Source organism: Anser brachyrhynchus (genome assembly GCF_964034855.1).
Source record: "Anser brachyrhynchus genome assembly, chromosome: 2".
NCBI lineage: Eukaryota > Metazoa > Chordata > Aves > Anseriformes > Anatidae > Anser > Anser brachyrhynchus.
In genome coordinates this window covers 3832452-3845633 of record NC_137695.1, presented here as the reverse complement: position 1 = coordinate 3845633, position 13182 = coordinate 3832452, and the positions used below count along the sequence as shown (strand labels likewise).

The following is a 13182-nucleotide window of genomic DNA, read 5'->3' as shown; positions in this document are numbered from 1 at the left end:
GGACAGGACATCCTCTGGCAGAGCAAGACATCCACAAAAACTCTGATTTTGAATCCACTCACTATGAGCAGGGATGTGCCTGCTAGTGAGGGATGGGGTGAGAAAAAGGCACATTCCTGGAAAGTTCCCCAGCTTCCTGCAGGCACTGATGTTGCCTGGAATGAGTTGCAGCCAGCAGGTTTTCCTTGGAGAACCACAGCCTCCAACCAGAGCTTTAACATCAAACTGTCTTTGGGCCAGGCCCAGGGAAAGCTGGAAATGTCTGCTGAGAGATACAGTGATGAACATCATCTGCATAATGCTGGCACAGCAGCCTTCCCAGTGGGCTTATACAGATGGAAAACAAATGAAGATGATCTGAGGGGACTGAGCCTTTTGGGACTTGGGAGGTGAAGGGTTTGCAGATGGAAGAACAAGTATTTCCATCATCTTAGCCTTACCTTCAATTCCTCCAGAAGTCTCTGGGAGAGGAAGATGCTGGAGGATGTGGGTGACCAAGGGAGCCAAAACCACCTTAAGCATCCTTAAATTCTTAATTTCTTAAATCCTTATTTTTTTTGTCAGCTAGATTCTAATAATGATTAGATTTAATAAATTATCATCTCTTCCTAATTAGACCACTGATTACCCAGCCTGATGCCATTAAGCACTAATACTGCTCATCCCCCTCCTTTGGAGACATTCATTGTGCGATAGCCTGTCATTATTCTGAGCTAAACATACCATTTCTCTCCCAGAAGCTGTAATTTTCAGAAATCCTAAGCAAACAAAGACAGCGCTAGATGGTGATTTAGCTTGTAGAGATGAAAAAAGATCTCTGATGGGAGGGGAAGAAGAGAGGAGGGGGGAAAGAAATACCTCCATTGAAGTTACTGGGAATAAAGACATCACATTTTAATTTGTCACCACGTCTGAAATCACCAGCCATCTGCAGTCTGCAGGCCAAGAAGAAATGATCTAGGGCTGATCACTCTGCTTCAGCCAAAGATGTGTATTTCTTTGAGAGCTGTTAACGAGAAGGAAAGTAAGCATGTGGAAATGTGTCCAGCACAGTCCTTGGCTTGTGTGAACTGGCGTAGGGCAACTGTGCGCAGCTGAGGCTCTGGTTCCACATTTCACCACATCCCAGCCCAGGTTGTCAGGGGGATCTTAGGGACGTTAAGCTGTGAGGAGCTAATCTCAGCTCCTTCATTTTGCTACATCCCAGACATTTCTGCCCAGTGGGTGAGGGCAACATCCTGACATTGCTCTCTCAAGGCTGCCATTGAAAACCTGGATGTTCCCAGGACCTCAGGGTAAATGGCCTGTATCACATCACCTAATGACAAACAAAGTCATTTAACGTGTGTGATGCGGGTGACAACATCATGATCCTGGCAATCGGCAAATATGTACAGCAGCAAATTAAAGTTTCAGGGTTGCATAAGGCTCAGCTGCAGGATTTCTCATCAGCTTACCCTTTAGCTGCTCTTCCCTCTCCCCTTATGACTCATGTTTGTCTTTCCAACAGGAGACTGGCTAAGTCCACCTTGCTGCTGATCCCTCTCTTTGGCATTCACTACATCATGTTTGCTTTCTTCCCTGACAATTTCAAAGCAGAAGTTAAGCTGGTCTTTGAGCTCGTGGTTGGGTCGTTCCAGGTAAGTCACCCTTTGGACCACCAGTTAGTCACCGCATCCATCGCAGGAATAAACGAACATCTGAGCTGGGTTTTCCCTGGACATACCCAATGCAGTTCTTATGCCTTTGGGGAAAAAGCTACTCACTCCTGCTTGGCAGGGATGGAAGACAATGTTATATTTTGCCTCCTGAAATTCCAGGAGGAGATTCTCTCTCCTCATTTTAGGCACCTGGAAAGAAAATAGATCTTTATAAGCTAGTTCCCTGTTGTTGTTTTTGTTTGTTTGTTTGTTTGTTTGTTTTTTGGAAGGGGGGTGTACTTAGCAGAGAAAATCAAACACCTCCATTCAGTTTATGCATCATTAGCAAAGTAAGATGAGATAAACGCCCTTCAGCAAGAGTTTCTTTCTTGTCATTAATGGCATCCTACTCTGTCTTCAACAAGCTGACTTTCGTGCACCATCTCTTCTGTTAGCAAACAAAGTCTTGCCTCTAGATCCTGCCCAAGGCAAGGGGCAGGTGCAGGAGGCAGGTTCCACAGGAGGATGCATTAATCTTGAGGAAACCCTGATAGAGTTTTCTTTGTAGACCTTCTCACACACTTCACTTCAGTCACTTCCAGAGCTGCTCTGTTAACCTTGGCCTTGCTGTTCCATGGAGAAAAACAAAACAAAACAAAACAAAAAAAAAACCTTAGTGCATTTGTACCCATCCATTAGTCGGCTCTAGCCACTTTGGCACAGCCTCCAAGAAGAATCCCTCGCAATGTACCATACACATGTCAGAGGTGTGCTTAGATGTTAACTCAGTATATTTGTTAACATCCCTGCCTACATCATCACTTCACATCTGGCATCTCTGAGAGTTAGATGGACCTGTTCTCAATTCCTGTCTTTAGTGTCTGCAAGCATAAGGGCTGGAGAGAATTTTTTCAGTGAAAGGTGAGACTCTCAAAATATAGGGGTGATGGGAAAGGAACAGTTTAGCCCTATTCTCTGCCTAAGATATTTCTGACCTTGACAACACACTAGTGAGCATGGTTAGATCTCCCCAGTTTTAGCTGTGAGAAGCAAGCTGGCTCTGGTATCCATCCAGTTGCCTTTAACATCCAAGTCAGAGTGACCAAGTGCTCCGCTTACAGCTGAGTGGACTGATGATGGCTTTAAACATCAGTGTGGAGCAAGCTTTGGACTCACAGCCATGCATCTGCTTCAATGTACCCTAATCAATCTTCCCCTGCTCCTTTTATAGGGAAGATGCAACCAAGTGGTTTCTAAGGGGCACCTCAGTAGTGCCTTTCTCCAGGGCTGGAGTGAGGTTGAGTTGCAGTCTTGAGGAGCATAAGCTGTGAGATGCTAAAAGCCTATTCTCTCCTTTCCCCTAGGGATTTGTGGTGGCGGTTCTGTACTGTTTCCTCAATGGGGAGGTAAGATCAACAATGTTCTTTGGTTAATGTTTGCAGGTGAGGCAAATTGAATGCTTGCAGAGAGCAGATTGAGGAGTGTCCCCTTTCTGATATTACCACACTGGGGGAAAGCTTCCAAGTCAAATGGTTCACCCCACAAAAACAACTCAACCATTTGGCAGATGGTTTCCAGCACAATTAATAAACATTTTAGGACTTTAATGGGTACTTTAGTATTGCTGCTACTGAAGTCTTTCCTTTACTCAAGAGACAGCATCAGCAAAACTCTCAAATAACCTTGTATAAACCCTGATCTGAAGGGATCACCTTCAGCAGGTGATAAAGCCCATCTTCTGAGTCCTACTCATGCTTACCCTCTCAAGGAAACCTCCACAGAATCAGGCCCACTGCCAGGATGGAGGCCTGTTACCACTGATATTTTTGTACCACGCCCCATCTGCCCATAAGAAATTCAGCAGAGACTGAGCAAACCCAAACCGCAAAGTCTACCAAGTAGGTGTGAGCAGCTGAGAGCTTGGAGCTGCTGCTGTCAGCTGCAGCACGTTCAGCTCAATAAACTGACAAGAAACAGCTGTGATCTGGGTTGTGTTCCAGCTTCCTGGGGAGAGGAAGAGTGTCCAGAATCACAACTTGCTCTCTTACAGCTCTGATACTTCTCTCAGCCATGCTGATGTCATGTGTGCATCACGCAGTGGCATGCAGTTCCAGCAGAGACCTTTGCTGGTAAGCCTGCTCGGAGCAGGGCAGTGCCACACAAACCTATTAACGATCCAAAACCCAAATAGGATTGATGTGACTTGTTATGCACAGGCCAATGCCAGGTGAACATGATTCCGCCTTAGAGGAATTGATCTTGAGTTTTCCACATTTCCAGTCCTGGGGTTTGTATCTGTGTTGTTGTACACTTCCTGTGCTTGCTGATCCCAGAAACCCTCAGACACAGCTATTTCATCTAATTCATCCAAAACTTTGCACTGGAAGCCTGCATGAGGGGACAGGGACGGTGGCCAGATTTGTTCAGGATTTGAATCTGAACAGTGCAGACCAGATGACGTGTGTAAACTCTCTGAGCAGGAACAAGGAGCTTCTGTCAAAAAAGCGCAGCTGTATTGACGGCTTTACAAACAAGCTGTAGTTAAATCGGTTGTATTTGGACAAAAACAGGGCAGTAAAAAGAAATCCTAATTGCACACAAAGCATAGAATATGTTTCCATTGAAGTTAAGTAGTCTAACACCTTCACCTTGTCAGATAAGCAACTTTCTGCTGGCCTTTCTGCTGAAGCTCAGGAATTTCTGCACTGTTAGTTTATCGACTGGAGTGTCACCTCTCCTCTAAGTGGCTAACAGTTCTTACCAGGTTGAGTTTAGTGACCTGTATAAAATAATTCTTGGCCTCTAAGTATGTGGGTTGCCCATTGCTGCTCACACAAACAAGAGCAATAGTAAACTCTGTCTTCTGCTGACGTGTGTGTCTTTCCACCACCTAGGTCCAAGCTGAGCTCAAGCGAAAGTGGCGGAGGTGGCACCTGGAGCGGTTCCTGGGCTCAGACATGAAGTATCACCACCCTTCCTTAGGCAGCAATGGCACCAACTTCAGCACCCAGATCTCCATGCTGACCAAGTGCTCGCCAAAGACACGCCGGTGCTCCAGCTTCCAGGCCGAATTCTCTCTGGTGTGACGGGGAGAGGCTCTCCAAGTACTGAGCATCCAAGGGAGAGAAGGATCCCCAGGAACCAGCAACACATTGACAAACCCTTGTGAAATGACGTGCTCCGCATGAGCCAACAGAGGACAAAATACTGGAAAAAGCCACTGGCATCCAGAACAAGATCAGACAAGCTAAGAGGCAGAGAAATACTGTTCCTCTCCCTCTTTTCAGACCTTTCGCTCTGAGTTGGTGCCCTCGGGGGCTGATAACTACGAGTAAAGGTCCCTGTCACTTGAGGAGAGCCTGGGAGATCCTATTATAAATACTGAAGTAAGGGGGAAAAGGGAGGGGAGAGCCTGAGTCCTTGGTGGCTTTACCAGAACCGGCATCTCTGAAACAGATAAATTGCACTTTTTAAAAGATTACAAAAATGAGCCAGTAAAGGAGAGAGGGAGGCAAGAGGTGAAAAAAGAAAATAAATTAAAAAAACTTCTGAATGTGCCAAAAGCCCAGCTAAGAGGTGGTGATAAGGCACCAGAGAGTCAAAGACGACAAGAAAGGACGGGAGGAACATGAGCAGGAAGGGGAGAGGCCAGCGCACGGCCCCTGCCCTGTGTTTTACCCGTGCGAAGAAAAAGCTGCAGCACCAGGAAAGCCCCTTGGAGGATGTCCCGATGTTGGAGCGAGTTCTGCTAATTGCTCGCCATCTTCGTTAGCAAAAGGTTTCCGAGCGCCGTTGGGTGCCCTCTGGAAAAACAGCTCGCTGAGAAGGAGCAGCACAAATGTCCTTCTCTGCACTGCGTTCATGGCATTGTGTCTTGTTTGGTTGTTTTGAATGGACAGGAAACTCGATTTGCATGTATAAAAACCAGGTACAGATGCCAAAAGCGGAGAACGGCTGTGTTTTTCATTCTTTTTAAGTTCGCCCATCGATCTTGGTGCATTACTGCACCCAGCATCATTAGGGATCAGGGGAAAGCAATTGGTCTGTAATTCGTTTGCACTTGCTTAGCACACACTGCCAGGGAAGGGAGATGTAGAACCCTGTAATCCTTAATTGAATCAGACCTGCCATAAGGAGCCACTCTCCAGATGAAAAAATTAGCTTCACAGCAGCAAGCAAAATTGCTTTCATCAAAACAAGGTTGGCTCAGCACGTAACTGGCACTCCAGGAGTCAGGAAGGAGCGAAGGAGCTATTAAATTGATTTCTTCTTCAGCTTTTGCAGGGAGCTTTCATCCTGTGATGAAGGCACCGTTAGATCTTTAAGATGTGCATGTGCATTTTACATCTTTTTTTGAAGGTCTATTAGCTTCCATATTGGGGCAATCCCTATTTGAGGAATGTACATACAGCCTGCTAAAACCAATGGAATAGGTTTTTTTTTTCTTTTCTTTTCTTGATGGAGGGGATAACGAGAAAGGTGAAACCAAATCCCACTCAGACATGCCAAGCTGGCAGCTCATGGGGAATCACATACAGCTCAAACTCCCAGGCCCTGCATTTGAGGCAATCCCACAAACCCAAACATAGAAAATAGCAGATGCTTATGGTTGTGTCCCACTCTATTGTTTTTGATTTGGTGTTATATCAGTTTTACACTGGGGGTGGAAAATCCAAGATCTCAACTTTTCCACCAGGTACTAACAGCAACTGGACTTTCTTCAAAATTAAGTTGTAGTTCATTGAAGGGAAACTTCTTTAATTTAATGGGTTTGAGGTTTTTTTGCTTGTTTGCTTGCTTGCTTGAAACATCTCCAATTCGCTGCCAACAAACCACACCAAGCCCAGGAGGAGGGCTGCAGACAATGACATCCCATTCCTATCTCAGTTCTGAGGAGCTGTTGTTCCACTGCATACCCCTCCCTGGAGCCATACTTATCATCTGAGCTGGATGCTGCCAAAATATTTCTCCGCATATGGGACTGAGGGCACCAGAGAGGGACGAAGTAAGGGGCAGGAGTGTGATACAACTGCTCTGAAGCTTGGACATGTACTCACGGGTTTCCAGCAAGCTAGCTCGGACGCTATCACAGTGTAACCATGGCTACCCAGCCTGAAAAAAAAAAAAAAGAAAAAAAAAAACCACTAAGAGAATAGGTAGATATTTGTCAAGATAGTCACACTGACCTCCATGCTCCTGGAATTAAACTGCAGGCTAGACAGGTACAAGTCATCCTTGTTATGGCTATGCTGCACTGATACCATATCATTAGCAGTCAGGATGCAACACTGATGTGCCATGAGGTCTTTAAAATCCTCTTAGCAGTTGTCTAATTCCCAAAATCCAGAAAAACCAAGAGGGTGTTTAAAATTCCCGCATGTTGCTTGCACCAAAGCCCTTATGGCCTGACACCCCGAGGAGCAAGGTACCCACTGAAATCCCCCTGAAGCTTTCAGAGGCAGGGAATTTGTGTTTGGAACCGGTGCTGCTGTGGTGAGTGCAGTCAGACCTGGATCAGGACTCACAAAACCTGCTGGAGAAGTCCCATGAGCACGACCAGTCCTCCCATGTGTGGTTCAAAGCAGGGATTTGACCCAGCTCTGCACTTCACCACACGAAGGGCCAGCTGCTGGGATGCCCAGAAGTGGAGAAAGCTCTCGTTCGGTTTCCAAGTTTCCACACTTTCTGTAAAATGTTTCCTGATGTTGTAAACTGGTTCAGAGTTTGGGAGCAGCGTCAGTCTGGGAACGACCTGAGTCCTCAGGCTGCAAAATCATGCCCCCATCGTCTGTCATGGTGGTAGCTCTCAATGCCCAGCAAACTTGGTGGGCTGCAGAGGAGAGCTGCCTAATCCTGTCAGTGCCTAAGGTGTGAACCTGAATCCCAGGTCCCAGCCAAGCAGAGCAGGGACTTTAAGCCCAAAGCTGTTGAGCGCAAGTGGAGCACCACTGGCAGCAGCCTCCGGCCTGAGATGTGAGGGAAACGTGTCCCATCTGTCTCAGGCAGCTCTGCTGTGGGAGGAGGTCCCTGCCTGGGAGCCTCAAGCAGGGTGAGTTTCAGCCCTGTGCTTACCTGTGCCAGCGTCAACCACGGGCCAAAGGCAGCGGGAATAGACTTGCCTTTTAGAAACGTAACAGGGGAAAAAATGGCCGCTTATCCATGCAACAGGCCCCTCTGCAGCCCCTGAGCTGCACCGCCAGCCTGAAGATAGGCCGCAACCTAAACCGAGGAGCTCCTTCAGAAATTAGCTACATTAACATGCCAGCAACAGTGCTCCCAGGCATCCTGCTTGCAATTACTTAATCACTGAAAATCCAACGGCATTGCCGTTATGCTGTCAGGGGTGTTGAAGGGTTGAAATGGCTGTGGTGAATACCTGCTGTGACAGGCATGGCAATCCCGGGGATGCAGACAGGGCAGGGCTGCCAGCCCGGCTGTGCTGGCCCCGTATTTCAGGAGAACAGGGGAGCCGGGGATGAAATCAGAGCTTTTCTCTCTGGGGATATGAGCAATCGACTGATGGAAAAAATGTTTCTCATGCCTGCTCTGGCTTTCGGATCGGGCCCTTGTTTAGGTGACTTAGTGCAGGAATTTGGCTGGATAACTTGGCCTCCCTGCTCTGAATTTTTTTTTCACCCGACGCGTCAATAACATAGAGTTCAAGGACCTCACTGCAACCCCAAATGACAACCCAAACCGCGTCGTGCTAAAGCAATGCAGAATACACGGCGCTGTGCTCAGAGCTACTGCTGTTTGTCACAAAGCACAGGTCTGACCTCTTTAACTTGGGGTAAGACAGGAACAACTCCGGTGAATGCAAGAGTTACTTCAGTACAAAAGACGTTGAGGAGGTATAACTGGACACGTTAAGCTTTTTGACGTGTTTGAGGATCTTGAAGTTGGACTCTGAAACTCCTTACAGAAATCAGGCCAAATTCTGATCCCACATGCATCCATCAGTTCCCTGCAGTGACTCCTGATTTACACAAGCTTGAAACTGGAATTTGCCTTTAGAAGAAATCCTTTATCTTCAGCCTGGAACTGTTTACTCCCATTTTATGCCAGTGAGAGATCAAATCCAATCCTGTTAATTAGTCACTCAAGGTTTCAGTGATTAAACTCTTAATTATTAATATGTATGGAACAATTAAATTATAAAAATTAAATTATTTTCTTAAGGTCTAGAGGTACAAAGTTCAATGCTAACATTAGACTAGATATTTCTATTCAGCTGGGACCTATATAGCTCGGTGGCCCTCTTATAAGCAGCTAGAAATGAGACTATGACCACATTTAGGGCTTGAAAAAGAGCAGTAAAGAAATTCTAGGCTGTGGCAGAATTTCAGGGCATTAACTTGAAATTAGGTTTTAAAAACAGAACTATGTGCAGCAGCATCGTTACTGCAGTTTTGAAAGAAAAAAGGGATCCCAAGCAAGACCAGGAGATGAAACATCTGTTTTTTTTTGTTTGTTTGTTCATTTCTGATTAGAAAAAATCCTGTTGGATTTTAAAAAGCAAAATGAAGTTACAAAGAAAGCTCAGGAGTGAATGTCGCTTGGCTCTGTTGCAGGGGTTAGCAGCTTTTTGTGGGAACCCTCTGCCTGCATTCCTTCTGCCATCACTGTAGTGTTCAAACAAGGCAGAAACCATTGGGTTTCTGCAGGAAATATGTGATATTTTCAGACTAGAAGGAAGTCCCTCAAACTTGGAAGTGCCAGTATGTGCCATAGCAAAGCTCATTTTATTCTGTCACGTTTGCACCTGGTTTGATTAATGCTCTCTGGGACTGCATGTGACACCAGAAGCAAGGAGCCTGAGAAGCCCCCCATATGGAAGAGGAATCTAGGTGTACCACCACAGCCCGTGTAAAACATGCCCTTTCTCCGCTGTGTCCTGGCCTCCCACGGCATCTCTGCACCAGGACGAATGTGCCAGACTTGGGGACAAGGACCACAGTCCTGAGCTCCCCAACTCACAATGCAACTTTGCACTTTTCACGGACCAGTGCTTACAGGACCCTAATGCCTCCTGATTGTAGATGACCGTTGACGAGTAGGGGGTGGAGCTCTTGGCCTCGTACATACCCATATCAATCTGGAATGACTCTGGTGGTATCATTCTGGTCATAAACTGGTGTAACAGGGAAAAGAATAAAGTCTGGGATCGGTACTTGGAGTCAGACGTCCCCAAATCCAGAGCAGAGTAGATTTCTATCCATTTTCTTTCAGACAGTCAACTTTTCACCCAGTTGCCAAACCCACTATTTACATACCAGCCTGATGAGATATAATTACAGTGACTGATCTTATTTCCTTCAGAGATCTGTAAAGTTACAAACCATGTCTTTCCTGGGCCAATGGACAACCTCTTCCACCCCCTACTGTCTGAAAGTCCCAAGTCCTTGTTTGCTTGCATGGTGTTGCATTATGTATTGAAGAGCCCTGGGTTTGAAACCCTAGTTATTTCTAGCATACTGTGAAGTCACGGGGAAGAAGATAGTCATTGGGACTGGAAAATCCGTAACAGGTCTCTAATGGAAATAATGCCCATTTCGGTTCTGAGGGCCAAGCCTTTGGGACACACAGATTGGCATCAGCAGAGAACTTGGTGTTTTACACCCTAGTTTTGTGGATATTGTAATCTTGTACATAGAGGAAATCTGAATAGCAGATTTAAAAAAAACACTTTTGATACTCTGTGGATGATAAATTAAGTTTAAAAAGGCACTTTTGAATTCAAGAGTGTATTTTTCATACTCTGTTTCAAACGCAGCTCAGGCTGTTCTTGCTCAGTAGCTGGTGCCAACTGACTCTTCTCACTCAAACTGTAAGCACCTCTGCTCTGCCCTCCTGTAAATAGGCTTTGACAGCAAAGAGCGATGAAAACTGGCTGTGAACAGAGAATCACTGTTAAGCCACGTCTCTGTGGATTGTTATGTACCTAGGTGCTTGTGATGTATTCTCCATGCCAGTGAGACCAGGCCTGCTTGCTCAGCACAGGTGAAATCTCTGCCTTGTTTCATGGCCTTTTGCCTGATGTTATTTATTTTGTTCTGACTCTGTACATATGCAATAAATTGGCTATTTTTTTTTCCTTTGTATTCGTTAATCTCCTTGCTTCAGAGGAGGTTCTTCTCTGTGGTTGACACTGCTGAAAACAAGCAATAAAACCATTGTGAAGAAATCATGTCTTAAGATGTTCCACCTGATATTTTAACTCGTTTTTCTCAGTCCTGAAGAAGACACAGACAAAGGCAATGTAGGAAGAAAGGCTGAGACAGAGGCAGTGAGCTAGTAAGGAGGCGTGGCAAATTAGGCATGACAATTTCATACAAAATCAGACCAAACCACTCGCAAAATGAGAGACCATTGAGAACATCTGTGCCAGTAGAAGCATCAGTACCATGTGTGATCCCCAAAACCACCACAAAGAATGCAACACCACTGCAAGAACTAGGTGGCTGGATGTGATTTTTTTTATTATTTTTTTTTAAGAGTCATATATGGAGGTAATAATCATGCAATTACAAAAACATTACAGTTCTTTTGCCATGGTAAAGAGTTGTTAAATGATTCCTGCATTGTAAGTATATTATTGCAAGCGTAGGGTTGAGCGCTGGAATATCCTGCAACTGTCTGGCAATGCCAGACATGTAATGGCATATAATGGCATAGGACATCGTCCAGTGCAGTTTCCAGCCCAGGGCAGTGGTTTGATTTGGGCTTGTCACAACCAGATGATGCTGCAGCGGTAGTGGTGGGAACAAATTTCATGAAATTTGTGCATCATGAGTATATGACCTCTTGTATGTGGCACTGGTGAGACTGCACCTCAAATATTGTGTTTGGTTTGGGCCCTTCGCTACAAGAAGGATGATGAATTGTTGAATTGTGTGCAGAGAAGAGCTACAAAGCTGGCGAAGCGACTAGAAGACAAGGCATGAGGAGTGACCAAGGGAATTAGGTTGTTAATTCTGGAGGAGGCTGAGGGGAGACCTTATCGCTCTACAACTACCTGAAAGGAGGTTGCAGCAAGGAGGCCATCAGTCTATTTTCTCAGGTGACAAGTGATAGGATGTGAGGAAATGGACTCAAGTTGTGCCAGAGGAGGTTTAGATTGGACATTATAAAGAATTTCTTCACAGAGAAGGTGGTCAAGGATGGGAACAGGCTGCCCAGGGAAGTGGTGGAGTCCCCGGCCCTGGAGGTGTTTCAGAGACGTGTGGATGTGGCACTGACATGCGTGGTATAGTGATGGGACTCGGGAGGTCAGGCTCATGGCTGGACTTGCTGATCTTGAAGGTCTTTTCCAACCTAGAGGACTCTATGATTCAATGATACCCTGCACACAACTCTTGCAGCTATCCACCTCAGTACCACAGAGAGCACTTCAGCACACCAACCCTGCACTTGCAGATGCAAGCACAATAGATCTGACAGTAGGAATAATTATATGAGTTGGTAATTAATGACTTGCAGGTGTAAATCAGTTCGGTCTGGGGTTAAGCATCCTGCTGCTTGGTTGCTACTCTAGTTCAGCACTGGGACACAGTGCTAGGTTAAGTGAATCTCCCAAATATGTTGTTTATCCAGCTCAAAAGGAATGCTTTGACTTCTGGAAATGCAGAGTTCATGGTAACTGTTTGATGTCTAGTGCAAATCTGTCCACTTAAATCTCTTCACATGCACTTAGAGTTGAAAATAACACCCCCCATGGGAGAAAAAAAAATGGACTGGTCTTTTAACATGGATTTTGCAAGGCATCAAAATCTGTGCTCATTGATTTAAATTCATTAGCAAGCCATTTAAAATAAATTTCTTTCAAGCACAGAATTGCCCAATAGGGCTAATGAGACTCAACGCCCTTTCTTTCCATTTCTGCTGCTCCTTCATGGAGGGGCATGCAAAGCCCTGGCCTGCCTGCCTCTTCGACACACCGTGCATGCCAAGCACTTTTGTGCTGGTCCCTGGCTGCAGGGACTCTGTGCTCATCCCTGGCTGCTTTCCCACCCTGCCAGGTGACCAGTACCTCCTGAGCCTTGTGGTGGTCTTACCCGTGCATCTTCCCCTCCAGCTTTCCTAAGGGTGCTTCATCTGCCCCTGAATCATGGGTGTGTTTCATCCTTGCTGTGTGCCCAGTTCAGTAGTGCTGTCTTTTCAGGTCTTTATCGCACAGAACAAAGCATCAGCCTTCCTCTGTGCTGGAGAAATGCCTAGCAGGCAACTGCAAGTGAACAGTAATTATTCGTATAAAAGATACATTATTTAATGCACTTGAGTATCAGCCAGTGAAAAATAGATCGCAGTGAGAGATCAGTGAGCTTTTTCTTGTCCATGGGGCCAGTTCCACAGATCACCCCCTTCTTAAGCTGATTTACACCAGTTCACATGACTGGTAGAGGCCAAATCTACAACTAAGGATGACAAGTCTCTGCTATATCTGTCCCTCCTTTCTGAGTGAATTAACCATTTTCATTTAAAAGCAAAGGGTCTAATGCTCTAGGCCTTTCTGAGAAGCAAAGATATTGCATACTGACTTTCA

General features: G+C 45.7%; 1 protein-coding gene across 2 annotated transcripts in view; it reads left to right on the top strand.

Moving 5' to 3' along the window:
- Window positions 1–10824, top strand: part of LOC308189128 (vasoactive intestinal polypeptide receptor) — a 115394-nt gene extending 104570 nt beyond the window's left edge. For both annotated transcript variants that reach the window (XM_080578881.1, XM_080578882.1), the window contains 3 exons: window positions 1511–1640; window positions 3005–3046; window positions 4535–10824. In XM_080578881.1, coding sequence (XP_080435007.1) covers window positions 1511–1640; window positions 3005–3046; window positions 4535–4726 — 364 coding nt within the window. In that variant the 3' untranslated portion in view covers window positions 4727–10824. The remainder of the gene's footprint in view (window positions 1–1510; window positions 1641–3004; window positions 3047–4534) is intronic.
- The last annotated feature ends 2358 nt before the right edge of the window (window positions 10825–13182 follow it).